Raw genomic sequence first — 23729 nt, forward strand, 5'->3', positions numbered from 1 at the left:
AAGTTTGGAAGACAAAAATATTTAAAAGTTGAATGTTTTGGACAAAAATTTCTTTCACAGAAGGAAACAATCACTCAATTCCAAGCCCTTTCTTTCTCTATGAGTTAGTTGTAACTGTTCTGAAAGTCTGCCGATAGACTATTACACCTGTCTCACTAACATAATTTATAATCCTTCAGTAAATAAGAAATTGGCTGTCAATAAAAGGAAAGTACTATATTTTCCCTATCATGCAATAACTGACAATCAAATAATATCTAATATCTAACTCTTTACACTACAAAACTTCCTTATTGGTTAATGCCTATATTTTCATGGGGAAAATTTCACTGGAATTCACAGATTTGTTTATTATGATTCAGTCTTCACTTTGTTAAAATAGGAACGGATGAGAAACCACTGATAAATTGAATATTACACCATCTTTACCAGAATTCTTCACATTGTTACCCCACCAATGGCTGCTTTTGATTAATGAAACAGAAACATTGAAGTACAGGCCTGCTTGTACACCTATACAACACCTGTCGAAGACAGTGCCAGATGAGGTATCTGAGTGGAGCAGTATACCTGTCAAATGGTACAGTAAGCATGTGAAGTTGAACTTAACAAATAACAAAAAACCTATGAACCAATGAGGGAGCCCCTATGTAGCCACTCAACCAACTAGATGTAGTAACCAAATCCCCTCAAATAACCCTACTCTCTTTTAACCCTTTGGTGTTTAAGCCGGTCATATCCGGCCCAAATATCCTACAAGTTTTTACATTCAAACTGGCCATATTTAGCCTCTCACACCTAACCTACATTGACATTCTAAGAATAAACTATCATACCATTGAAACTTCAAAGCTATAAGATAATGTATGATTAATTCAAAACGATTTGAGTGAAAAAAGTCTTACATTTAACAGAGTAATCTGAACACTAAAGGGTTAAAAAAGAATAAAAAATACACACACATTTGACAATCTATTTCCTAATATGGTTTTGGATAGAATGTCTTTGATCATAAGTTTACTCAGTTAATGCAGATTTAGGGCTAAATAACAACTTCTTATGAATTATGCTTGCTCAATCAAAATTCTTGATGCATATACAGAGAGCAAAAATGTTTCCTACTGATATTTTTTTTTTTATGCAAGAAGCTTTGTTATAAAGTGTTAAATGATACCATGGACAAATGACTTGAAGCAAAAAGTACCCAAAGGGGTGTCACATTCAGACCCTTCAGTATTAGCTCTTACTGATTTCTTATAAAACAAATTTTTTTTGAAAGTATTACATAGAGTCATTTAAGGGGATGGGAGAATACAAAAGGCTACATTTAATAAATAACTAAATTTAAATTAAAAAGCTATCTCTCTCTTTCTCTAGCTAAGAAACTTACTGAGTGATACTGTTTCAAAATATGATGCATCTGTTCAACTTCTTCGCTGACCAATGTCTTGATAAAATATTTCTTATCTTGTGACAATAGCATGCGGGCACCACTACGACCAGGTGAATCCATCTCAACAGGCTGCTTTGTCAAGGAATTCTGAAAATTAAGAAAAGAAATTGAATAATTTTAGAAATGGAATTGACACCGGAGTAAATAAAACGGTTTGAAAATAAACAGGCAGTTGGGAACATTGTTTTTGAACAAATGATATGACAGGTTGAAAATAGATAAATTCATAGTAAATCTGTGTTAAAAGAAGATAGTTGAGAATATTTCTAAACATAAAACACCATCCGATCATGGCCATGCCAGCCTTGCCTGGCCTCCGTGCCGGTGGCACTTAAAAAACACCATCCGAGCGTGGCCATTCGCCAACCTCGTCTGGCACCTGTGTTGGTGGCACATAAAAAAAACACCATCCGAGCGTGGCCGTTCACCAGCCTCGTCTGGCACCTGTGTCCGTGGCACATAAAAAAAACACCATCCGAGCGTGGCCGTTTGCCAACCTCGTCTGGCACCTGTGTCCATGGCACATAAAAAAAACACCATCCGAGCGTGGCCGTTCGCCAGCCTCGTCTGGCACCTGTGTCAGTGGCACATAAAAAGCACCCACTACACTCACAGAGTGGTTGGCGTTAGGAAGAGCATCCAGCTGTAGAAACACTGCCAGATCTGACTGGCCTGGTGCAGCCTTCGGGCTTCCCAGACCCCAGTTGAACCGTCCAACACATGCTAGCATGGAAAGCGGACGTTAAACGATGATGATGATGATGATAAAGAGATGAAAGAGACAAGATCTTGTTTTTTTCATTTCATTTTGTTTTGTTACATACATTTTATGAGAGATAAATTATTATATAGATAGTGCACCAATGATCAAATAGACAGAAAAGTGGAAATGTTAAGTTTGATGAGAAATCAACACTTCAAGTGTATAAGAGCACTGAAGACTTTGTACTCTTTTGAAAGTTTACTAAAAGCAGACATTGTTCTGTGATTTGAGCACACTAATTAAAGCTAAAATTATAGCAAATGATAACACAGTTTCTGTGATTGATGGTAAAGTACAAAGAACTTCTGACTGTATTGGTGATTATTATGTTATTTCCTTTCCTTATGAAGAGTCAGCAGTCTTTTCAAGTGTAATAATGAATGGTAGCAATGAAAATGGAGAATTTGAACTGAAGGCAATAAGCAGGGTAGATAAGCAAATAGAAGCAACGAGAAGTGTAGGTGAGCAGCAGGATAGGGTTATAAGAGTAGACAAGCAACTGGAGGGAACAGGCAGGTTAGATAAGCATCTGAGCAAATGCGAAGGTTGGATAAGCAATTGGAAGAAATGAGAAGGGTAGACAAGCAATTGGGCAGGAAGAGATAAGCAACAATAATTGAGGCAGGTAAAAATGAGATTAGAAAATAATTATAGCTGATGTATTCATTGGTGTGCATAAAAGACAAATGCACTTACAGTGGTGTGCAAGGGATGATTGGAAAAGATTGGGGGAAAACTTTAGGGAAATATTTTTGATGAAAATATAAATGGATAAATGGTAAAGTCAAAACAGCATCATTAGAAATTATCAAAATTAATTTTAAATTTCCTCCACTGCAGAATTCTTTTCATGACTAATGTAAAATATTATTTTATTCTCATTTCTTTAAGATGTATGTAAAATATCTTTTGTGAAAATTTTTATCGGACATGGCTCCTTGAAGGACAAATATGAAATTATACCACACATGAAATTTCAAAAAAGTAATTTCTAACATCAGCACAAGGAAAATAGGGGACTCAGTGAATTAAAGTAAGTCAGCAATTGACTAGTACTTTATGTTATTGGTTTCCAGGAAAAGGTGAAAATTCACAGTGGCTGGAATTAAACTGAAAATTTAAAGGGATGTAAGAAAATGTTTCTAAGTCTCTGACTGATGCTTTAACAACTCTACTCAACCATTGCACAAGAATATTGATACAGTAAAAGAAATTACACCACTTGGAAAACAAAGCCAGACAGTAGTGTACTGTGTTTATATTTTGATCTACCACCAAGTCTCTCTCATGTAATAGTTTAAAGGTGAGATTTACAATGCAAATAGAATGGTAATTTTTCCAAGGTGAAAGAAAGAATAGCAATTCCAATAATCTTCAAATATCAAGACTTTGATGACTGAAGATAAAAAATTAAGTTTTTCAAACAAAAGCACTGCAACATTGGAATATTATTATGGCTCAGTATTGATGAAGGAAAATATATAAATAAAGATTTTCTATTTTTGGCAGACTACATAAATTGTATCAAACACAGAAAGAAGTGCAGTACCTTTAGATATTCATGACCAAACTGAAGATATCCAATTGAATGTGTCTTGCACTGGGTAATACTATTTGCAAAATTTCACAATTTTGAGTGCATCATGATGGGTATATCAAACAGTACTGAGCACATAGGTCAATAATATTAGAATATTCTTTCAATATTATATCGAGTTTGGGTAAATCCAGGAAACAGGAGAAAGACATCACATTTAAGGACAAGTTAGAAAGGTAAATAGAAGACGTAGGAACTTAGTAGAATATTTAAGTGTTGATCTCCTTCCAAAATTATTTCCAAATTCAAAAGAGCAAAATTTCTGTGCATAAACAATACTTATTTTAATAAGACTTACATAAGGAGGAGGAAAAAGGTTAAGTAAAATGAGATTAGATTGAAAGATCATATAACAATAGATTTGTGAAACTTATAACACTTCTCATTAATAATTCTTGATGTTTTAAATGAGACAGTAATGACAAAGTGAAAGCTTAGAATGAGGGGTCTTGTCTTGCTAATAACCTGGTGACTGCACTGGTGATGGTGCTACATAAAAAGCACCCAGTATACTCTGTGAAGTGGTTGGCATTAGGAAGGGCATCTAACCATAGAAACCATGCCGAAACAAACAGAGCTTAGCACAACCTTCTGACTTGCCAACTCCTGTCAAAGCAGCCAACCTATGCTAGGATGGAAGGAGGACATTAAATGATGATGGTGTGGACACTTCTTGCATAAGCATTGACATTTGGAGAGAGAGAGGGGGGGGTCCAAGATACATCTCACAGATGTTCTGGAATGCACCATCAGCAATGATTCTGTGGCCTAACTGGATGCCCATCTCTCATCAACCCAGCCAAGGTCGATCAAGTGCCAGAAAACCAGCGGCCTACCTACTTTACTCTAAACTATCTAGTACCTTATCCGCAGCTTTGGTGATCAAATTTATGGCCCTACTCTTTATTGCATCAGCAACTCTAAGTGCATTCAGTGCTTTGCAGAGTGAGTGCCCTACAAAACCCTGGAAGCCTAATCTAATTGGCTCACAATGTTCCTGCCAGCCATGCTTCTGCACTGCTCTACCAGCTCCTGGTAGTTGGCAAGCTTTCTGTCATGTGCCTCCTTTATGTGTTCTTCCCAGGACATAGTCAGTTCCCAAATAAACACCTGTTTGGCACAATTCGTGAAGATAACCATGTCAGATGGAGTGGAGGGATGGTTTTTTTTTTTTTTTCATTAAGCATATTCTTAATCTGCAAAATACCAACAAATGTATTTTCCCTGCATTCTTTTCTTCTTTTAATTGTTTCAGTCATTTGACTGTGGCCATGCTGGAGCACCACGTTTAGTCAAACAAATGAATCCCAGGACTTACTCTTTGTAAGCCTAGTATTTATTCTATTGGCCTCTTTTGCCAAACTGCTAAGTTACAGGGGCGTAAACACACCAACATTGGTTGTAAAGCAATGGGGGGGGGGAAGGGACGGACGGACGTACGTCCGTCCCTCCCTCCCTCCCTCCCATGTACGTACGTACGTACGTACGTACACACACACACACACACACACACACACACACACACACACACACACACACATACATACATACATACATACATACATACATAAACGGGCTTCTTCCAGTTTCTGTCTACTAAGGCAATATAATTGTCGAAAGAGAGAAAAATGTAATAATTTTCTTGAGAATGATCCCCCAAATGATCCTAATGTATGGCTGAAAACATAAAAACAGAAAACAAAATCTTAGTAATGTCATCATCATCATCATCAACAACAACATTTAATGTCCATTTTCCATGTTGGCATGGGTTGAATGGCTTGACAGGAACTAGCAAGGCCAGGGACTGCGCTAGAGTCCATAGCCTGTTTTGGCTTGGTACAAGATGGATACACCAACCACTTTTCACAGAAGGTATCGAGTGCTTTTCAAGTAGCACCAGCACCCACAGCTATGCTTTTTACATAGCACCTTGGCTTTCAGATATCAATTCTGTTGTGGTGGGTGGGTCTTCTTGAGTACAGCAATTTTAGTATTTTCATTACATGATATAATTAATATGTCATTTTAACTAAATTAATTACCACCCACTAATACACACAGAGTTAAAGGACTGATATTGTGATAGAAACGGAAATGTTTGGAAAGCAAGCAGGTAAAGTGGGAAGTCAAAAGAAAAAGAAAATGAATGAATGAGGTTTATTGTGGCAATGAGACAATGACCGTTATTTCAAAATGAATTTTTTTTCAATGTTTCCCAAATTGAAAATGGTAAGAGGTTTCCAAAACACAAAAATAAAAAAATCATAGGTTCAGCCTTGTATACCACTTTGGTTGTATCTTCATATATTCTTTTTTTTTTACTCTTTTTTTTTTACTTGTTTCAGTCATTTGACTGTGGCCATGCTGGAGCACTGCATTTAGTCGAGGAAATCGACCCCCAGGACTTATTCTTTGTAAGCCCAGTACTTATTCTATCGGTCTCTTTTGCCGAACTGCTAAGTTACAGGGACGTAAACACACCAGCATCAGTTGTCAAGCGATGTTGGGGGGGACAAACACAGACACACAAACACACACACATATATATATACATATATACGACGGGCTTCTTTCAGTTTCCGTCTACCAAATCCACTCACAAGGCTTTGGTCGGCCCAAGGCTATAGTAGAAGACACTTGCCCAAGGTACCACGCAGTGGGACTGAACCTGGAACCATGTGGTTGGTAAGCAAGCTACTTACCACACAGCTACTCCTGCGCCTATATTGACAATATTTTAGGGGTTTTTTCAACTGTTTTTTTTTTAATGATGTTATGATTAGGAAGGGGGCTGTCTCAGAATATATTTCTAAGTTCATTTTAGACTGTAGACTCCAAAACAGGAGATCATAAGCTTGGTTTCAGGTTCAGTCCCATTGTGCAGCACCTTGTGCAAATATCTTCAACTAAAGTTCCAGGCTGATCGATGCCTTGGGAGTCAATTTAATAGACAGAAACTATGTGGAAGTGCATCGTGTGTGTATGTGTGTGTGCATGCACACACATTTGTCAACCAGCACTGTTTAACGACCAGTGTTTGTTTACATCCCCATAAATTAGCAATTTGGCAAAAGAGACCAACAGAGCAAGAACCAAGCATGAAAAATAAGGACTGGGGTAAATTCATTTGACTGATACACCAACATGGCTGCAGTCCAGTGACTTAAAGAAGTAAAAGATGAAGAGATAAAAAAGATCACACTACACAACAATACAACATAACTAACACCAAAAATATCTACTTTAGCATAAAGAGCAACAGAAAAAAAAATAACACCTTCTAACATTTCTATTTGAAAATTACATTGTCAGTAGTTGTTAATGACTGCTTATTTTACATAATGCATTTTTACAAACAATGGTCAATATAGGCTCTTATGCCAGCCTCGCCTGGCCCCCGTGCTGGTGGCACGTAAAAAGCACCATCCAATCGTGGCCGTTGCCAGCCTCGCCTGGCCCCCGTGCCGGTGGCATGTAAAAAGCACCATCCGACCGTGGCCGTTTGCCAGCCCCGTCTGGCACGTAGAAAGCACCCACTACACTCACGGAGTTGTTGGCGTTAGGAAGGGCATCCAGCCGTAGAAACATTGCCAGATCAGACTGGGCCTGGTGTAGCCTTCTGGCTTCCCAGACCCCAGTTGAACCGTCCAACCCATGCTAGCATGGAAAGCGGATGCTAAACGATGATGATGATGAATATCATTGTTGGTTTTATGGTTTTAATGATTCAGTCACTGGTTCACTGTATTTCTGAAGGAAAGAATCACAAAGAACTACGTTTGTGACATAAGTGGTATAAATACCATGAGGTATTTTTGTTGGAATGCACCACTTCATTAACAGTCTTCTTGCTGATGTGTGTGCAAGTGCATACACATACACACACACATTCATATATGACAGGTTTCCACACAGTTCTATCTACCACATTTCACTGATCCAAGCTTTTCAGTTGGTCCACACACCATGTCTATATTAGAATATGGTTGCCTAGGAATTGGTGTAGTGAGATCAAAGTTAGAACCACATGATTGCAAATCAAACTTTGTAATCACACATGCATACCAGCTTCCAGCTGCTCGGCTTTAATCAAGACCCTTTTGATAAATGTGTATCAGTAGTGGACTAGTCCTTTTATTTATCAAGGGTACAATATGCTACATATCCCTCTTGTTTTTAAGACAAAAATTTTAGCTCTTATTTCTAGCTCAATCAACATTGTATGGGCTTCCTTGTCAATTGTTTATCCAGATGGTATATAAATCTGAACAAATCAATATTTCATATCATTCACATAGAAAGAAGCAGCAAAGTTTACAGAAACAGTAGATTGCTAGACTAAATGGTTTTCAATGTTAATGGCCTTTCAACACTCCAGAATCAATAGATTAAGAACTAGTGATACGATACAGACAATTCAGTTCACTATACTCAACTAAAAAGAAAACAAAAACATTGACCTTTGGCTTCATCAAAAGAAACCAATATTACAGCTATAGAATTCTAGTTAGTTAGTTTTTAGCCTTGATTTTGGAGCTCTATAAAATGATTTCACCAATAGAAGAAAGAGGTCTTCACAAAAGACATCAACATAAGTCTCCTTTTCTTTTCTCCACGAGGCTTTGTTTAACATATAATTATTATCATATTAAAAGTATTTTAACTATCATTCAGAACAAACAATGACACGTGCCAACAGATTTTCTGGAATCTTTTGATCTAATTTTATAGAAGAGAAAACTCTCCCAATAAACTTCACACCAAGTTTAATACGGGAAATATATACTTAAATCCACAGTTAACTCTACACCAAAGTATACTTAACAACATCACTATAATCATTCCAATGGTCAATATAGGCTCTGCACTACTTCATGGTTGGTTAGTTAGAGGTAATGAGAGTACAAAACAATAAGTACAGCAAACCAGTGAAGTAGCCTCTACATCAGAGGGTGGGGAAACTTTTTAGTGTGGTGGGCAAAAATTTCCAAAAGAAAATGTCCGCAAGCGGATCACAAGTTCTGACTCGTATGTCTGTGTAGATCTTGTATATATTTTACTCTTTTACTTGTTTCAGTCATTTGACTGCGGCCATGCTGGAGCACCGCCTTTAATCGAGCAACTCGACCCCGGGACTTATTCTTTGTAAGCCCAGAACTTATTCTATCGGTCTCTTTTTGCCGAACCGCTAAGTGACAGGGACATAAACATGCCAGCATCGGTTATCAAGCAATGCTAGGGGGACAAACACAAACATACAAGCACACACACACATATACATATATATATACATACATATATGCGATGAGCTTCTTTCAGTTTCCGTCTACCAAATCCACTCACAAGGCTTTGGTCGGCCCGAGGCTATAGTAGAAGACACTTGCCCAAGGTGCCACGCAGTGGGACTGAACCCGGTACCATGTGGTTGGTAAACAAGCTACTTACCACACAGCCACTCCTGTGCCTATTTATGTATAATTCAATATACATTAATAAAGATAAGCTTAATACATTACATTAACACATAACATTTTCATTAACACCACCACTGAATTTAAGACATTTATATTACTTATGAGGTATTCTACATTTTTCAGCTAGAGTGTAGTGGGGTCTCAAGGGGGTGGTACAAACCTAGCAATATGTGTTTTATAGTGAAAACAAAATTTCCATTCAAATGGCAAGTGCTGGACGATTTTCTGTTTGAGTCTAACCATTTTAAGTCATATTGAAAAAAGGCATACGAGTATTGTATAAATTTTATAATTGAAAAATTGACTATATTTTGTACATATGAGTATGCCAGCCTGCAGACAAGGGTTTTCCCACCCCTGCTCTACATGGTCACTCAATATGTTAGAAATAACAGCCAAATACCATTCAAATCTACCCCTACTCTCTTTCAAAAAAAGGAGGGTTACATTCAATAATGTAGTTCTAGATGAAGCATGGGCAACCTTTTCTGAGAAGTAGACTGCATGAGACATGGTTCATCATCAGGCAGAATCATCATCATCATCATCATCATCATTTAGCGTCCGCTTTCCATGCTAACATGGGTTGGACGGTTCGACTGGGGTCTGGGAAGCCAGAAGGCTGCACCAGGCCCAGTTTGATCTGGCAATGTTTCTACGGCTGGATGCCCTTCCTAACGCCACGAATGTATTACTAAAAAGATTCAAGTTAATTTTCCATTAGGCATGCCAGTAAAAAAGTCCTGTAGCCCACATTTTGTCCATAACTGTTCTAGATACAAGATGTCTGGATAAAGAACTAAATGATCACAACTGAAATGTTGTTAATCATAAATATGCTTCATCAGAGTTGACCTGGAACTCAATAACAGTAACAACTACTCCGTTCAATCTTACAAACTATCCCAATAAGCCTATGTGACTGAAGGATGAGCTAGAAATAACAGCCAATCTGCACAGAGTTATGGAACCGGATGGAAGTAATTATTGAGTTATTGATGTCAGAGTTAGAATCAGCAAAAAAAACAAATACCAACTGACTGACAAAATGTAAAATTACAATATACAACAAATTTAACAATTTTTGTCTCTACTAAAAATAAATCAGATCTAAGGGATTCTATGAAAGAGGATCGATCTGGTAGAGGCAACTCTGCTTCTAACAACAAAATGCAAATTATGGATTTGGGTTTTTATTTAACTTCTTTTCCACAATATTTCTTTAATAAATTTTGTCAGGAAAAATTTTCAATCTTTCAAAATCTTTTTGTTGTAATTCACTTACATTTTGTATTTAAACAACACTTGTATTGTTTGAATATAAAACTTAAGTAAATTTAAAATATAATGAAGCGTTATTTCTAAAATAACCATTTGTTAAGTTGGTTTAGATATTCATTTTTTTCATTTTACTTGGATGTATTTTAGATTTCTGATCTGGGGAAAAAGATATTCTTTCACAGTATTTTTATAGTTTATTTCTTTCATATACCCTTTAACTTTGCAGTTTTTTGGGGGTTTTTTTATAAAAACAATCCTTATTTAAAATTTTTTTAAATTTTATATTTGTAAAATTGTCTCTAACTTTTTTGACAATGGTATAGCAATGGCCTTTAAACCCAAACTTAAAGTGCTAAGAAAAATCACCTGGTAGTTCCCAATGGCCATATATGTTGTGTACTTTCAATCAATATAAGAAATATAGAATTTTATCAAAACAAATATAGGTGCTGGAATCAGAGCTGCTGTGTGAAGAATTGATGAAGCAGAGTCAAAGGTTCTGTGTATCAAATCCACAGTGCTGCTCAGTGACTTAATATACACAATAACTAAGATGACAATATAACATGCTAGGGAAAAGACAAAATAGTCAAATCTAAAATCATGGTCAGACAATAATGGTTTAATCACAGAAAATCCATAGCAGTTGAACATCAAGAGGTCTTGTGGCTAAAAAAATGATTAATGTAAAGCTGAAATTTTTTTCTTTAATCTCCCTACAGTGGAGGGCTCAATGCTTTTGACATATAGAAGTCAAAGAACATGAAGTTACAAAATATCAATTGTTGAGATTAAAATGGTGTATATTTATCATTGCTATCAAAATATTGGTTTCAAATTTTGGCACAAGGCCAGCAAGTTCAGGAGACAGGGTAAGTCCAGTTGTATCAACCCCAGTACTCAACTGGTACTTATTTTGTCGACTCCAAAAGGATGAGGAGCAAAATCAACACTTCAGCAGAACTGGAACTCAGAACATAAAGACAGGCAGAATGCTGCTAAGCATATTAACGATTCTGCTAGCTCACCGCTTTAATTGCTATCAAAATATTAAACCTCTATTTGACATACAACACTAGATATTACTGCAATGTTATTATCAGTCTGAATATGCTTGATGCACATTCGAACTGGGAACAAGCTACTCACTAGTTTATTACATTTTATAATGAAATAGGGAACTGAAATATAATCTTTTCTACTCTAGGTACAAAACCCGAAATTTTGGGGGAGTAGGTCAGTTGATTAGATCAACCCCAGTATGCAAATGGTACTTAATTTATCAACCCCAAAAGGATGGAAGGCAAAGTCAACCTCGGTGAATATTAAGGTATTGCCAAGACCATTGCTATCAATCATAGATATTCTGGAGAGTGGGCATTGCACTGTAATTAAAGAAAGAAAATACATCATGTCACTGAAATAAATGATCACTAAGAAATACAGCACTCACCATATAATCAATGTCATCCACACCAAAACGTTCTCGAAGGTTCCGAAATACCATAGGGCAGTATTCTTTGACTTTAAAATGGCTTGGCATATTCTCCCTAGAAGTAAATGACACAGAGAATGAATATATATTTATATTCTATTTGTACATTCACACACATACACAAATGTGTATATATGAACAAAACAAAATTAAGTAAAAACAAAAAACAGTTTATGAAGCAATGTTTTTTTTTTATAAAAAAATTTTTTTTAATGTTTCTTTAAATGCCATAAAATAAGAATGGTCTCTGTAAAATTTGAGTGCAGCCATGGAACATTATTTACCTTTATTTCAGTAGCACCCAACACAGGATTTAAAACTCATTAAAAATAAAGAAAATAGAGATGTTTACATTATTTTTTAAACCATTAAGTATTAACGTGAAGAAATAGCTATAGTGCCCCGCAATGCTATAGTGAAATAAACAGCAGAGTAGGTAGTTAGATAACCATAATTATATCATAAAGCATAGTATATTGGTTGTTATATATGGAATTGTATTAGAAAGCCACACAAATTATTGAAATTTGTATATTATGTGGAAACTTGATTTTTTAAAAATTGCTATATTATTCAGAGATTATAATAATTATTGCATATTTATCAAAATATGCTATATTCAGAAGTGTTGCTTATGAGACTATGGGTTTAGCACAATTCACAGAAAATTTCTGACAAGGGTTGTGACGAGAACACTTGTCACTGTGGAATTATGCAAATAATAGTTATATACAATTTACAATATTTTTTTATGAAATTAAAATAGATTTTTTTTCTGTCTCATTATATTGCTAAAATTAAGTTTATTTACCAGTCCACACACAATTTTATATTTATATAAGGCCAGTTATGTAAAAGACAGGGTGAGTATATTTTCCTACAATTGGTCTTGGTATGTTCATTTTAAGTTATTTATTTTATCAATCCTCCATAGATGGAAAACAAAATTGTTCCTGGTGGGATTTGAACTCAGAATGTAAAAAGATGGAATTAAAATATTATAAAACAATATAATTATTGCAAAGATTAAGAGAAAAAAAAGAAAATAATCACCTGCTACATTTCTTTCAAATTTGAGAACTAATTTTCTTAGTTACTACCTAATCATGTAATAATACTAGTGCACAAACTATTTGCATTAGTCTAGTATAAAACACACCATGCCAGAGAACCTTTGAATAGGTAAAGATTGGTGATCAGGATATATTAGAAAAAAAAAACTTGGATTGGTATATGCTGCAGAAAGATTATTTTGTGTTATACAGTACCAAAAAGCAGATACAGATAGAGAAGAGTTGGGTAGGAAACCAAACAAATAAGTTTCATAGTTTAAAACAAAGATATCACAATAGATATTATAATTATTCTGTTTACTACCTACAGTAGTACTACTTCCTGCAAGGAAAATATTTGATTGATGTTTTAAACAACTTTTTTTTTCTTTTTTTTTTATATTAACAATCAGCATTTATAGATGCTTCTATTTAATAAATTAATTTATTCCAAAGCCAAAAGAGAAGAAAAAAAATCCTTTATGTGCCATCAAATAACATCTGACTAAATACTCAGTAGAAACACTACAAATTAAGTTATAACAAGAAAAAATGATATCCTTAATTTTCAAAAATGGTGCAAAGGAAGAAAAGTCTAAACCCCTCCCTCCTCCAAACCCACCCACCCACACCCCCGCCTCCCTAGTGGGATTTGAAATAATAAGGCAGAGAATGTAAGATATTCAATCAACCTGATATTCTGTCATTCGTCATTTTACCACTGACAGAAAAAAATGATAATTTAATAATAGGAAAAATATGTATAGAACTTACTAATAGGCATTATCGAAATACTACTGAAATGTTAAATGAGTGAACTAAAGCCAAACTTGCCTCAGACACATTATAATGTGATATATTGTTGTCAAGACAAAGTTTGAAGGAAATTGAAGAGGAAAAAAGATTCAATAATGCTGAAACTTTTATATTCTAAATTGAATATTTCCTTAGCCATTGTATTTCTTCTTGCAGGTCAATATCCATGAAATTAAATCCTAAACTTGACTGGTCTCAGAAGATATATACTTTTGCAGTTGACATCTTGTGAGTCATCTGAGGCTCAACTTAATGTAAGAAAAGATGTCAATGGTCAAAGCATATATCTTCTCAGTCCAGTCAACTTTAAGGATTCCTGCTCATGGACATTAGCCTGGGAGAAGAAATGCAACAACTAAACATTCAGCTAAGAACATCACTATTGAATTTTATTTTTATTTTCTTTTCAAAACTTTGAGAAAAACAATTCTCCACCAATAAATATATCAGATTATGTTGTAGAAAACAAAGTTATATTTCTAGGTTTTATTATTTCATTCTTAGCTGTCATAATATTTTGAGGGTCTGATAAGATAACCTCAGAATATGGTTTTGGCGTTAACTCTTACATGGAAAATATTCCCCAACTTGAAGCCTCAAAAGATTTTTTTTTTCTTATCTGATATCTTGAGATGGTTTTACATAAAGTACTTTCTTTCAGCTATTACATCAGTACAAACTAAATATTCTATTCTAGAACAAATAAGCACCAAAGCAAATTATGGTAGTAAGGATACAACAAAGATATCAAGGAACATACTGAAATTATGTTATAGTGGTGTACCAAACAAAAACTTTTCACAAGAACCCATGCACTTTGGTTTAAAATAAAAGCAGATTGGTGCACTAAAACTAAAGAAATTCACACAATTTTCAAAATCATCACTATGAAAATTTTGTTTGAAACAACTATTAATACTATTTTATTATGATTTTTTTTTTAACCATGGCACAATATCTCCAGTTTACAGGAGAAATTTTAATCACTTGACATCTCGTATCCATTTAACTGACCCCAGAAAGATGAAATGCAAAAATCAAAGGTATGAGGCAAACTTTGAACTCAAACCAAAAGAAAACAAAATTAATGATGAAAAAGTATTTAGTCCTATGTTTTTTTTCCATTTCTGCTACAACACCAATTACTATTGATTCTGTTTTACCTTATTTTCCTTGTTTCTTATCAATGCAATTTCGCTGACAATTAGGCTATGATCATAAATTTCAATATTACATAGACTTCAGATCTTAAATACCAAAAACAAATCTGATATACTATTGATGTGTATGCATCCATCTATACTATAATGTACCTATAAAACAATAAAATATTCTTACTATTTACCCAACATAAATTGCCCATATATACATGTATATCTTTTTAAGGCAGATAAATTATTGCAATATAACAGAACTTCATTAAACATAAATATTAGAAAAACAAACAACATGAAATACCAACACAAGGTGCAGTGCATAAAGCTGTGCATGGTCAGAACTACTAACAGTTTTAAACCAACAGAAGAAGTAAAGTTTTCATCAAACAGATAATAAGTATAAATGGCTCGAAAAGAATAGAATTCAGCTCAAATTTCAGTAGTGTTGAACAAATGAGAGATACATGCTTTCAGAGATGAGACAGCTGTCTATTACAGGTGACATTCCTAGATGATGATTTGGAATAGATTCCTGATAATAGGGATGCGCTTGTTTAAGAAAACAGCATGGACATAATGGCTTTGAATTTATGACACGAGTCAACTGTCTCACAACATTGTCCACTTTTTCAATCTACCTTTACTATCAACTAGAACCCAACAAACCATTGAGAGCCTTTACACAAACATTTGAAGCAATAGAAATAGTAGCTATATCTACCACAAATCTTACTCCACAATCTTTAAAAAAGAACTAAAACACATTATATGATATATTTCTAGATACTAGAGAAATGGGTGCAATGGTCAAAATCCAAATGCTTTTGATAATATATTTGCTTGATCAAGATTTATCCTGGACTAAACAACAACGGCAATGAAACAATGTTGTGCAACCCTGCTAGAAGTAGAAGTAAATCTCATTCAAATCAACACCACCGTCTTAGATACTGTAGTCTTAGGTGTGCCCTTAAAAAGACTGCATGGTTGAAACTGCAGTGCCTTTGATCAGAGATCAACTCAATGGGGGTTGACTTGGGGTTAAACTATGATTTGAAATGAGATGTACATCTTGAATGGTTTTTCCATTAGATAATGACTAGCAATAACACTCCAGGGATTTGAAAATTATTAACAAAATATGCAGGAGAGAGAGAGAGAGAGAGTGTGTGTGTATGTGTGTGTGTGTGTGTGTGTGTGTGTGTGTGTGTGTGTGTGTGTGCGCGCATGCACATTTGCGGAGAGAGGAATCATTTTAATGTATGTGTGTACAAAGCTAAATATACTTTGTGTGTGTGTGCATGTGAAATCTCAAATGAATAGTATGTATGTGTATGTTTGAAAGCAAGAATAAGTACAGTTAGAGAGTCGATGTGGGATGGGTCACAAATACATGGATTGTAAGTAAGAATTATTTAGAGTAACAGTGTCATAATGATTGACAAGATTAAAACACTTGAGTTGTAAACAGGAAGAAAAAATTTCCCAGAAGAGATGACTACATGAAACCCAGCAAACACATCATATTACAAATAACAACAATTAATATCTAATCCAAACCAACTTCACACGTTCATTTCTGCATAATGTCTGTAAAGCCAGGTCTATCCTTAAGTGCGTCTGTGTGTATATACACGTCCACAAGCATGCACACACATTCTTAGATATACATATACTCGTCAAATGTCTTCAATAACTAACTCTCTGCAAGAATCTAAACTGATCTTTGGAAACATGCTAGAGTGTTCCATTCTCAAGAAAGGCAATCCCTCTGACCCTGTCAAATGATGGAGACAGACATCTAATAACAACATACTCTAATACCTATCCTTATGTTAGTACAGTTCCCATAATGTCAGACCAATTAAAGACCTACTTTCCTGTGATACACACCATGGGTTCACTCATCTGAGAAATTCTGTGAAAAAAATACCATCCTTGGCAATTTCCAACTATAACGAGCATGTGAATAACCAATCAAAGTTTCCACCCAATGGGCTCCATCTGGCCTTCATCTACTTGATAAGTAGTTTACTATCAGATCATACTATCACATGAGCTGACAGCTATTTCTGTCCCATTCAGTCAATTCCAATATCAGTCAATTCCACATCTAGTTTTGCACTCTACCCTCTACCTTTTGGATATTAATGACTTACTTGCTTTCATGTCCAACACAGAAATTAATCAACTCTTCATTGCTCTCTAACCTTCCTTAGTTATCTAGACATGTAATCTAGATGCCACACACCAAAACTGCAACAATTCCATGATTGGTGACCTCAAAGACATCCTCCTGGGGTATCATGCCAGTCTTGTCTCTTTCATCAACATAATATAATAATAATAATGATAATAATAATAATAATAATAATAATATCCCAAGGTTTAAAACAAACTTTTTTTTTATTTATTTCTTTTTTTTTTATGTATTAGACATTCACTAGTACAACACCAAAAAAAAAAAAAAAACCCCTAAATATATGGCACAGAACTTCCAACCTGTTGTCTCTTGAGGTCTCTGGGTGAGACTTGGAGCCAACTTGTACAGACATAAAGCAAAAGTCAAACATAGAATAATAATAATAATCTTTTCTACTAAAGGCACAAGGATAAGTCAATCACATTGACCCAAGTACTTGACATATTTTAAAGGATGAAAGGCAAAGTTGACCATGACAGAATTTGAAATCAGAATACTTGGACAAATGAAGTGCCACCAAGCATTTTGCTTGGCTTGATAACACAAGGCCTTAATATCTTTCCTGCCAAAAGAACATGCTAAAACATGACTAGGACTGCAGCTTAAAGACTGGCCCTTTTCAGGAGCACAAAAAACTTCAGCCTCTAATAATACTGACATTTTACAAAGCTCAGCTGAGGCCTGCAATGGAGTCACTGCTCCCAATTTTGTTGCAGCGTTGCTGCTGCACACAGATATTCTAAACAGCATCCAGAGAAAGCCACTTTGCTTATTAGCATAAAATCACTCAGATACATTGCAGCCTCTGGCCCACAGCTCACAAGTCTATCTATCTATCCGCTCAGTCGAAGTCGACTCTCGGTTACTCGTTGGATCAGTGTCCTCCAGTCAGTTCTATCCTGGGCCGCTTCTTTCAGACTGGCTATGTCGATTCCGGTATCACTCTTGATGGTGTTAAGCCAGCGGGTTCTTGGTCGGCCTCTTCCTCTCTTGCCACTGACCATTCCGAGCATGATGTCCTTCTCCAGGGATTTTCTCCGCATAATATGACAGAAATATGCCAATCTATGCTTGGTGATCCTAGCTTCCAGTGACATTTTCGGCCTGATCTGCTTAAGAACTTCTCAATTGGTGAGCCTCGCTGTCCATGGAATCCGTAAAAGTCTTCTCCAACACCAAAGCTCGAATGCTTTAATTCTCTTCTGGTCAGTTTTCTTTAGTGTCCAGGTCTCGCAAGTATGTTTCATTCTTCTGCTTTCTCTACTGCTATTGTAATGACTTCAGTTGCTTGATGCTGGCTGTTTTTATGCTACCTCTTCTGAGATGCCACCAACTTACTCTTCTGTCCTCCTCCTCATATTAACCACATTGTGTCCAACAACTATATATAACTACAAACAACCAAACCACATTCTGCATTTGTTTTCTATTTTTTCAGGGTGATATTTTGAAAAGATGTCCCATAACTTTTAAATGGTAATAAATTATTTACCTTTAATAGTACAAAGAAATCTCAAGAACTATTATGAGAAAATGTTACCCAATGTTTCTTAGCAAATGAAATTATTTTTAACTCTTTCAAATCTGCAATGCTGTTCATACATTATAGTTTCTATTTCAGTTATAGCTGCAATGTATACTAGCAAAATAACGAATAAATAATTTGGGGCAAAAACAGCTGAATGTCCTTAATAATACCAATTACTTTACAGAGTGTGCTGGGTACATTTTATTGTTACATGAGCAGTATAGTGCAGTGAGCAGAAAAGAGGGTCAGTAGATTGGACCAATTCTTAACAACCCCTAGTTAGATGAGCAGGAGAGTAAAGAAAATAGGAGAAACTCATTACTGTCCATAGTTATATGTTTAGGATTGTTCAGAAAAGAGGTGATACAGTAGAGAGAACATAAATAATAGAGAATCATGAATGCAAGTGAGATGACAGAGAGATAGGTAACAGTCTATCAAAGAGGCAGTGAGAAGCAAAATGAGGTTTAATGAAGATGTATAAGATGAAAGACCTAATATAGATGTATATACTTTCCTGCCTCTTTCACTACCATCATTTCAACATACATTACATCTTGCATGACATGTCACTAGTTGTTACAGTTGTTTGACACCTTTTTTTTGAAGCTCAACATCCTGAGCTCAGTTTTCACCACATCATCCCAAATCTTTTACAAGTCGCATCGATTTTGTGTGCCTTTACAATGCTTTGAGCAGCTGTCAACCTCCATATGCATCACATGCCCACACGAACATAATTCATAACAGAGCACAATACCAAACATTTGGAGAAAGAAGAAGCCAATTAAATTGACCCAAGTATTTTGACTGGTACTTTATTCTAACAACCTTGAAAAGATAAAATACAAAGCTGACCATAGCAGGATTCGAACTTTAGATATAAGGAGCAAGAACTAATACCACAAGAAATTTTATTCAATGCCCTAAATGATTCTGCCAGTCCAGCACCCTAATAATAATAACAATTTCTAATACTGATACAAGGTCATGAATTCTAAGAGAAGGAATACTTGATTAAATCAGCCCCTGAAGAAGAAATTCTTAAGAAAATATGTCTACTCTTCTACATATGCAAACATGGCTGCTTCACTTCCTAACCACAAACTTTTAGGTTCAATCCCAATGCACAGCACCTTGGGCAAGTGTGTCTAACCATAACCTCAAGCTAACCAAAATCTTCTGAGTGAAATTAGGTAGACAGCAGCTGCATGAAAACCCATCAGAGGGACTAATCCTGCTTTTAGTTGGTAGAGTTAATCTATCATCCAGTTTTACACCACTACCAGGTCCTTGAATGGTTTTGGCAAGCATTCAGGCTAGGCCACCTTACTCCTACCAGCCACAGAGACCCTGAAAAGAGTAATGAACAATATTCCCTTTAACATTTGCATTTGTGCTTTAACATGTTTTGCAGCCAGTGCACAAAAGGTCAGTTGCCTAAAATAATGTAGTAGTTACTAATTATACTAGTTAAGCATTTGCTGCTTATATATTTTCACTGCAAGACAAAGAAAAAATATTGCACAACATATCTTTGCACCCATTGACTACAAAAACTTAGAAGGAATATTGGTCATGGGCACTGCTCTTCCTACTCTGGCAAAACTATTTTTTAAAAATAATGGCACATGAAGAGTATAAGATGATTCAGATATTTCTTTCCAAATTATGTAAGGGGAGCAATACACTATGTGTTGATAATAAATTTCACGGAGAACTATGAACATCTTACACATTACATTAATGTAATGTAGATAAAAGAATCACCACAGTTATTCTCTTTACATCTTCCTAAATGAGACAATTTGTAAAACTTTGTGTTTATACTAGTATTCAGTTTATATTTTGAAATTCTTGTGATCACATAAGATTACTTCACTAGGATGTACACACGAATGCTGTGAGTCACTGGCCAAGAGAGTTCATTACCAATGGAGCCAGACAACTTCTTGATGCTGTCTATTACATACGTTAAAGGATTTTGTATCCAACTCATAAAAGATGGTTCCATTTTGGGGCCTTTTCCTTTAAACAAACAACATCTGGACTGTGTTACCACACTGATCAGAATCTTATGAGGAAATTTCCAGATAAATGTTTAATAAACTGCAATATAAACACAGCTCACTAAATTACTTAATTGGGAATAAGAGGTAATTCATTCTGTTACCTATCAAAGCTATATTTCTGACTTGTTTCATTGGTGGTGCTTTTGCTCTCTAGAGCTTGGTGAGGGCACCAAGGTTATAACTTGAATAAAGTTTGGAAATGAATATACTAAATCGACTGGCCTCCGTGCTGTGGGCACGTAACAAACACCATCCGATCGTGGCCGTTCGCCAGCCTCGTCTGGCACCTGTGTCGGTGGCACATAAAAAACACCATCCGAGCGTGGCCGTCTGCCAGCCTCGTCTGGCACCTGTGTCGGTGGCACATAAAAAACACCATCCGAGCTTGGCCGTTCGCCAGCCCCGTCTGGCACCTGTGTCGGTGGCACATAAAATCACTCACTACACTCTCGAAGTGGTTGGCGTTAGGAAGGGCATCCAGCTGTAAAAACACTGCCAGATCTGACTGGCCTGGTGCAGCCTTCGGGCTCCCCAGACCCCAGTTGAACCGTCCAACCCATGCTAGCATGGAAAGCGGACGTTAAACGATGATGATGATGATGATGATTATAGTGGAAAGTAAATAAAATTTGGCACCTAAGTATTTTTGAAACTCTCTCTGTCTACAGTGACCAAGGACAGTTTACATTTAATGTAGTTCTTAAAATCTAAACAAACCAACGCAGAAAACACTGGCTCTGGTTGAGCACACTTGCAATCAATGATATTACAGCTATGACCATCCAGATTCCCCACTTACACCAGACATATTTCTAGCACTAAAGGCTGTAGTGTGATTTGAAAGATATTTGCCTGTTATTTCTAGCAGACTAACTGCTCACATAGAAGTTCTTTCCCAGCATCTTCTATATATAGTTGTACTACTACATAGTATCAAAGACATAGAGGCAGATCATAACATCTCATCATGTAACATTAATATAATCTTAGTTCAGAGATAACAATAACAATATTTAATATTAGGATTTTAAAATCTTGCACTTTTCATATTTGATAACTGACCTGCCCTTATCATAAGCACAATGACAGCTTTTGTAAGCCACTCTTTAAATGAATTTCCCTTGTAGTTATAATATGTAAACTTTTTGAAAGCGACGAGCTGGCAGAAACATTAGATTCCGCCGAGGTCGACTTTGCCTTTCATCCTTTCGGGGTCGATAAATTAAGTACCAGTTACGCACTGGGTTCAATATAATCGACTTAATCCCTTTGTCTGTCCTTGTTTGTCCCCTTGTGGGTAGTAAAGAAATATATAATATATAAACTTTTTACACTTGTTAATTTAGGCTTTCAAAGTGAGTTTTTTTTTTTTTGTTCATACAGTTGATAAATGCCAAAGTTATGGAGAGAAGAAAAAAAATCAAATGCAAAATTTTTTTCTCCAATTATAATAATTCAGTTTTATGTCCATTAAAATAAACTTTGAAGAAGCTCAAAATTTAAACTTCTTTTATGTATCACACATAAAAAAAATATGTGGTGTTAAATAAAAGAAACAAAAAATGTACTTGAGATAGTCTATGTAGCAAGAGAATATAGGCAGGTAAAGCTAAAAATACATTAATAAAATTAATTCACCACCACCATCATACCTTTGTTGGAACATAAATTATATCTACAGCATATACCATATAACTTTGATAACTTTTGATAGGTTTTGGCCAGTATAGGCACAGGCCATGTCTAACTTAATAGCATCAAAAAAAAAAAACTAGGAAGATAAATATCTAATAAAAAAAAATTACAAATCAAACTATGCTGATATAGTTTCCTTAAGCTGCAGGTAATAAATCTGCTTCATCACCTCTGCCATCTCATTCAGATTGCAAATAAAACAGAAATTTCCTCATTAGTTTAAAATAAATAAGTAAATAAATAAATAAAGATTGTTTCCTAAACACTTCAAAATGTCAACAGACATCTGCAACGTATCAAAATTCTACAACCAGGAAAATGAGATGCAATTTCACACACACACACACACACGAACGCATGCACGCACACACACACACACACACACAACACACACACACACACACGCACACACACACACACCACTCCAGCTTCTCTTTCAGCAAACTATTTTGGTTTCCTTAAATCCTGAAAACAAAAGCCACAGATTCTCAAATGAGTTGTATTGCAAACTATCTCCTGGCAAATTATTTTAACGTTTTTTTGTTTTTTTTTCAATTCCTGAAAACAATAAGAAAATCAAGGATACCCTTTATTACCCATGTTACTTTCTATTTATGAATTTCTTTTAAATTTACTTGTTTCCATGTCGCTTCTCTCATTACTTATATGAGACATGGAGAAATCATTTACCCTGTACTCCCTAAAGTCAAAATCAACTCAGTATTGTTTCCTGTGATCATTAACAATCCGTTCCACAATTATTACCTTACAAAGTTTGCTAGCCCCTCTCGGAAACATAAATCTGAACCCATTTTATAGGCATATGTAGAATCATTTGACATTGTTATCGACACCTTGAATCTCCATAACAACATAGTTTTTCTTAGCAAATGAAACTATTTTTAACTCTTTCAAATCTGCAATGCTGTTCATACATTATAGTTTCTATTTCAGTTATAGCTGCAATGTATACTAGTAAAATACCGAATAAATAATTTGGGGCAAAAAAATTCCAGCTTTCACCAAGACTGATAAATATAATTAACACAGTAAACATCAATTACATTTCAAATGCAACAGTATTTATATATTTATTTTCCCAAAGTAGGAACACGGGGTTTGGATCCAATTTAAGAGGGG

At 35.4% G+C, this 23729-nt stretch overlaps 1 protein-coding gene across 3 annotated transcripts in view; it reads right to left on the minus strand.

Moving 5' to 3' along the window:
- LOC115215507 (phosphatidylinositol 5-phosphate 4-kinase type-2 alpha) overlaps window positions 1–23729 on the minus strand; it is a 161313-nt gene that overhangs the window by 17239 nt on the left and 120345 nt on the right. For 2 of the 3 annotated variants that reach the window (XM_036505786.1, XM_029784670.2), the window contains 2 exons: window positions 12025–12121; window positions 1391–1540 (listed from right to left, as the gene is read on the minus strand). In XM_036505786.1, the coding sequence (XP_036361679.1) occupies window positions 1391–1540; window positions 12025–12121 (247 nt within the window). Of the gene's footprint in view, window positions 1–1390; window positions 1541–12024; window positions 12122–17246; window positions 17250–17634; window positions 17653–23729 lie in introns of those variants that run through there. The other variant, XM_036505787.1, reaches the window with a different exon arrangement.

The sequence above is a fragment of the Octopus sinensis genome, linkage group LG9 (assembly GCF_006345805.1).
Source record: "Octopus sinensis linkage group LG9, ASM634580v1, whole genome shotgun sequence".
Classification (NCBI taxonomy): domain Eukaryota; kingdom Metazoa; phylum Mollusca; class Cephalopoda; order Octopoda; family Octopodidae; genus Octopus; species Octopus sinensis.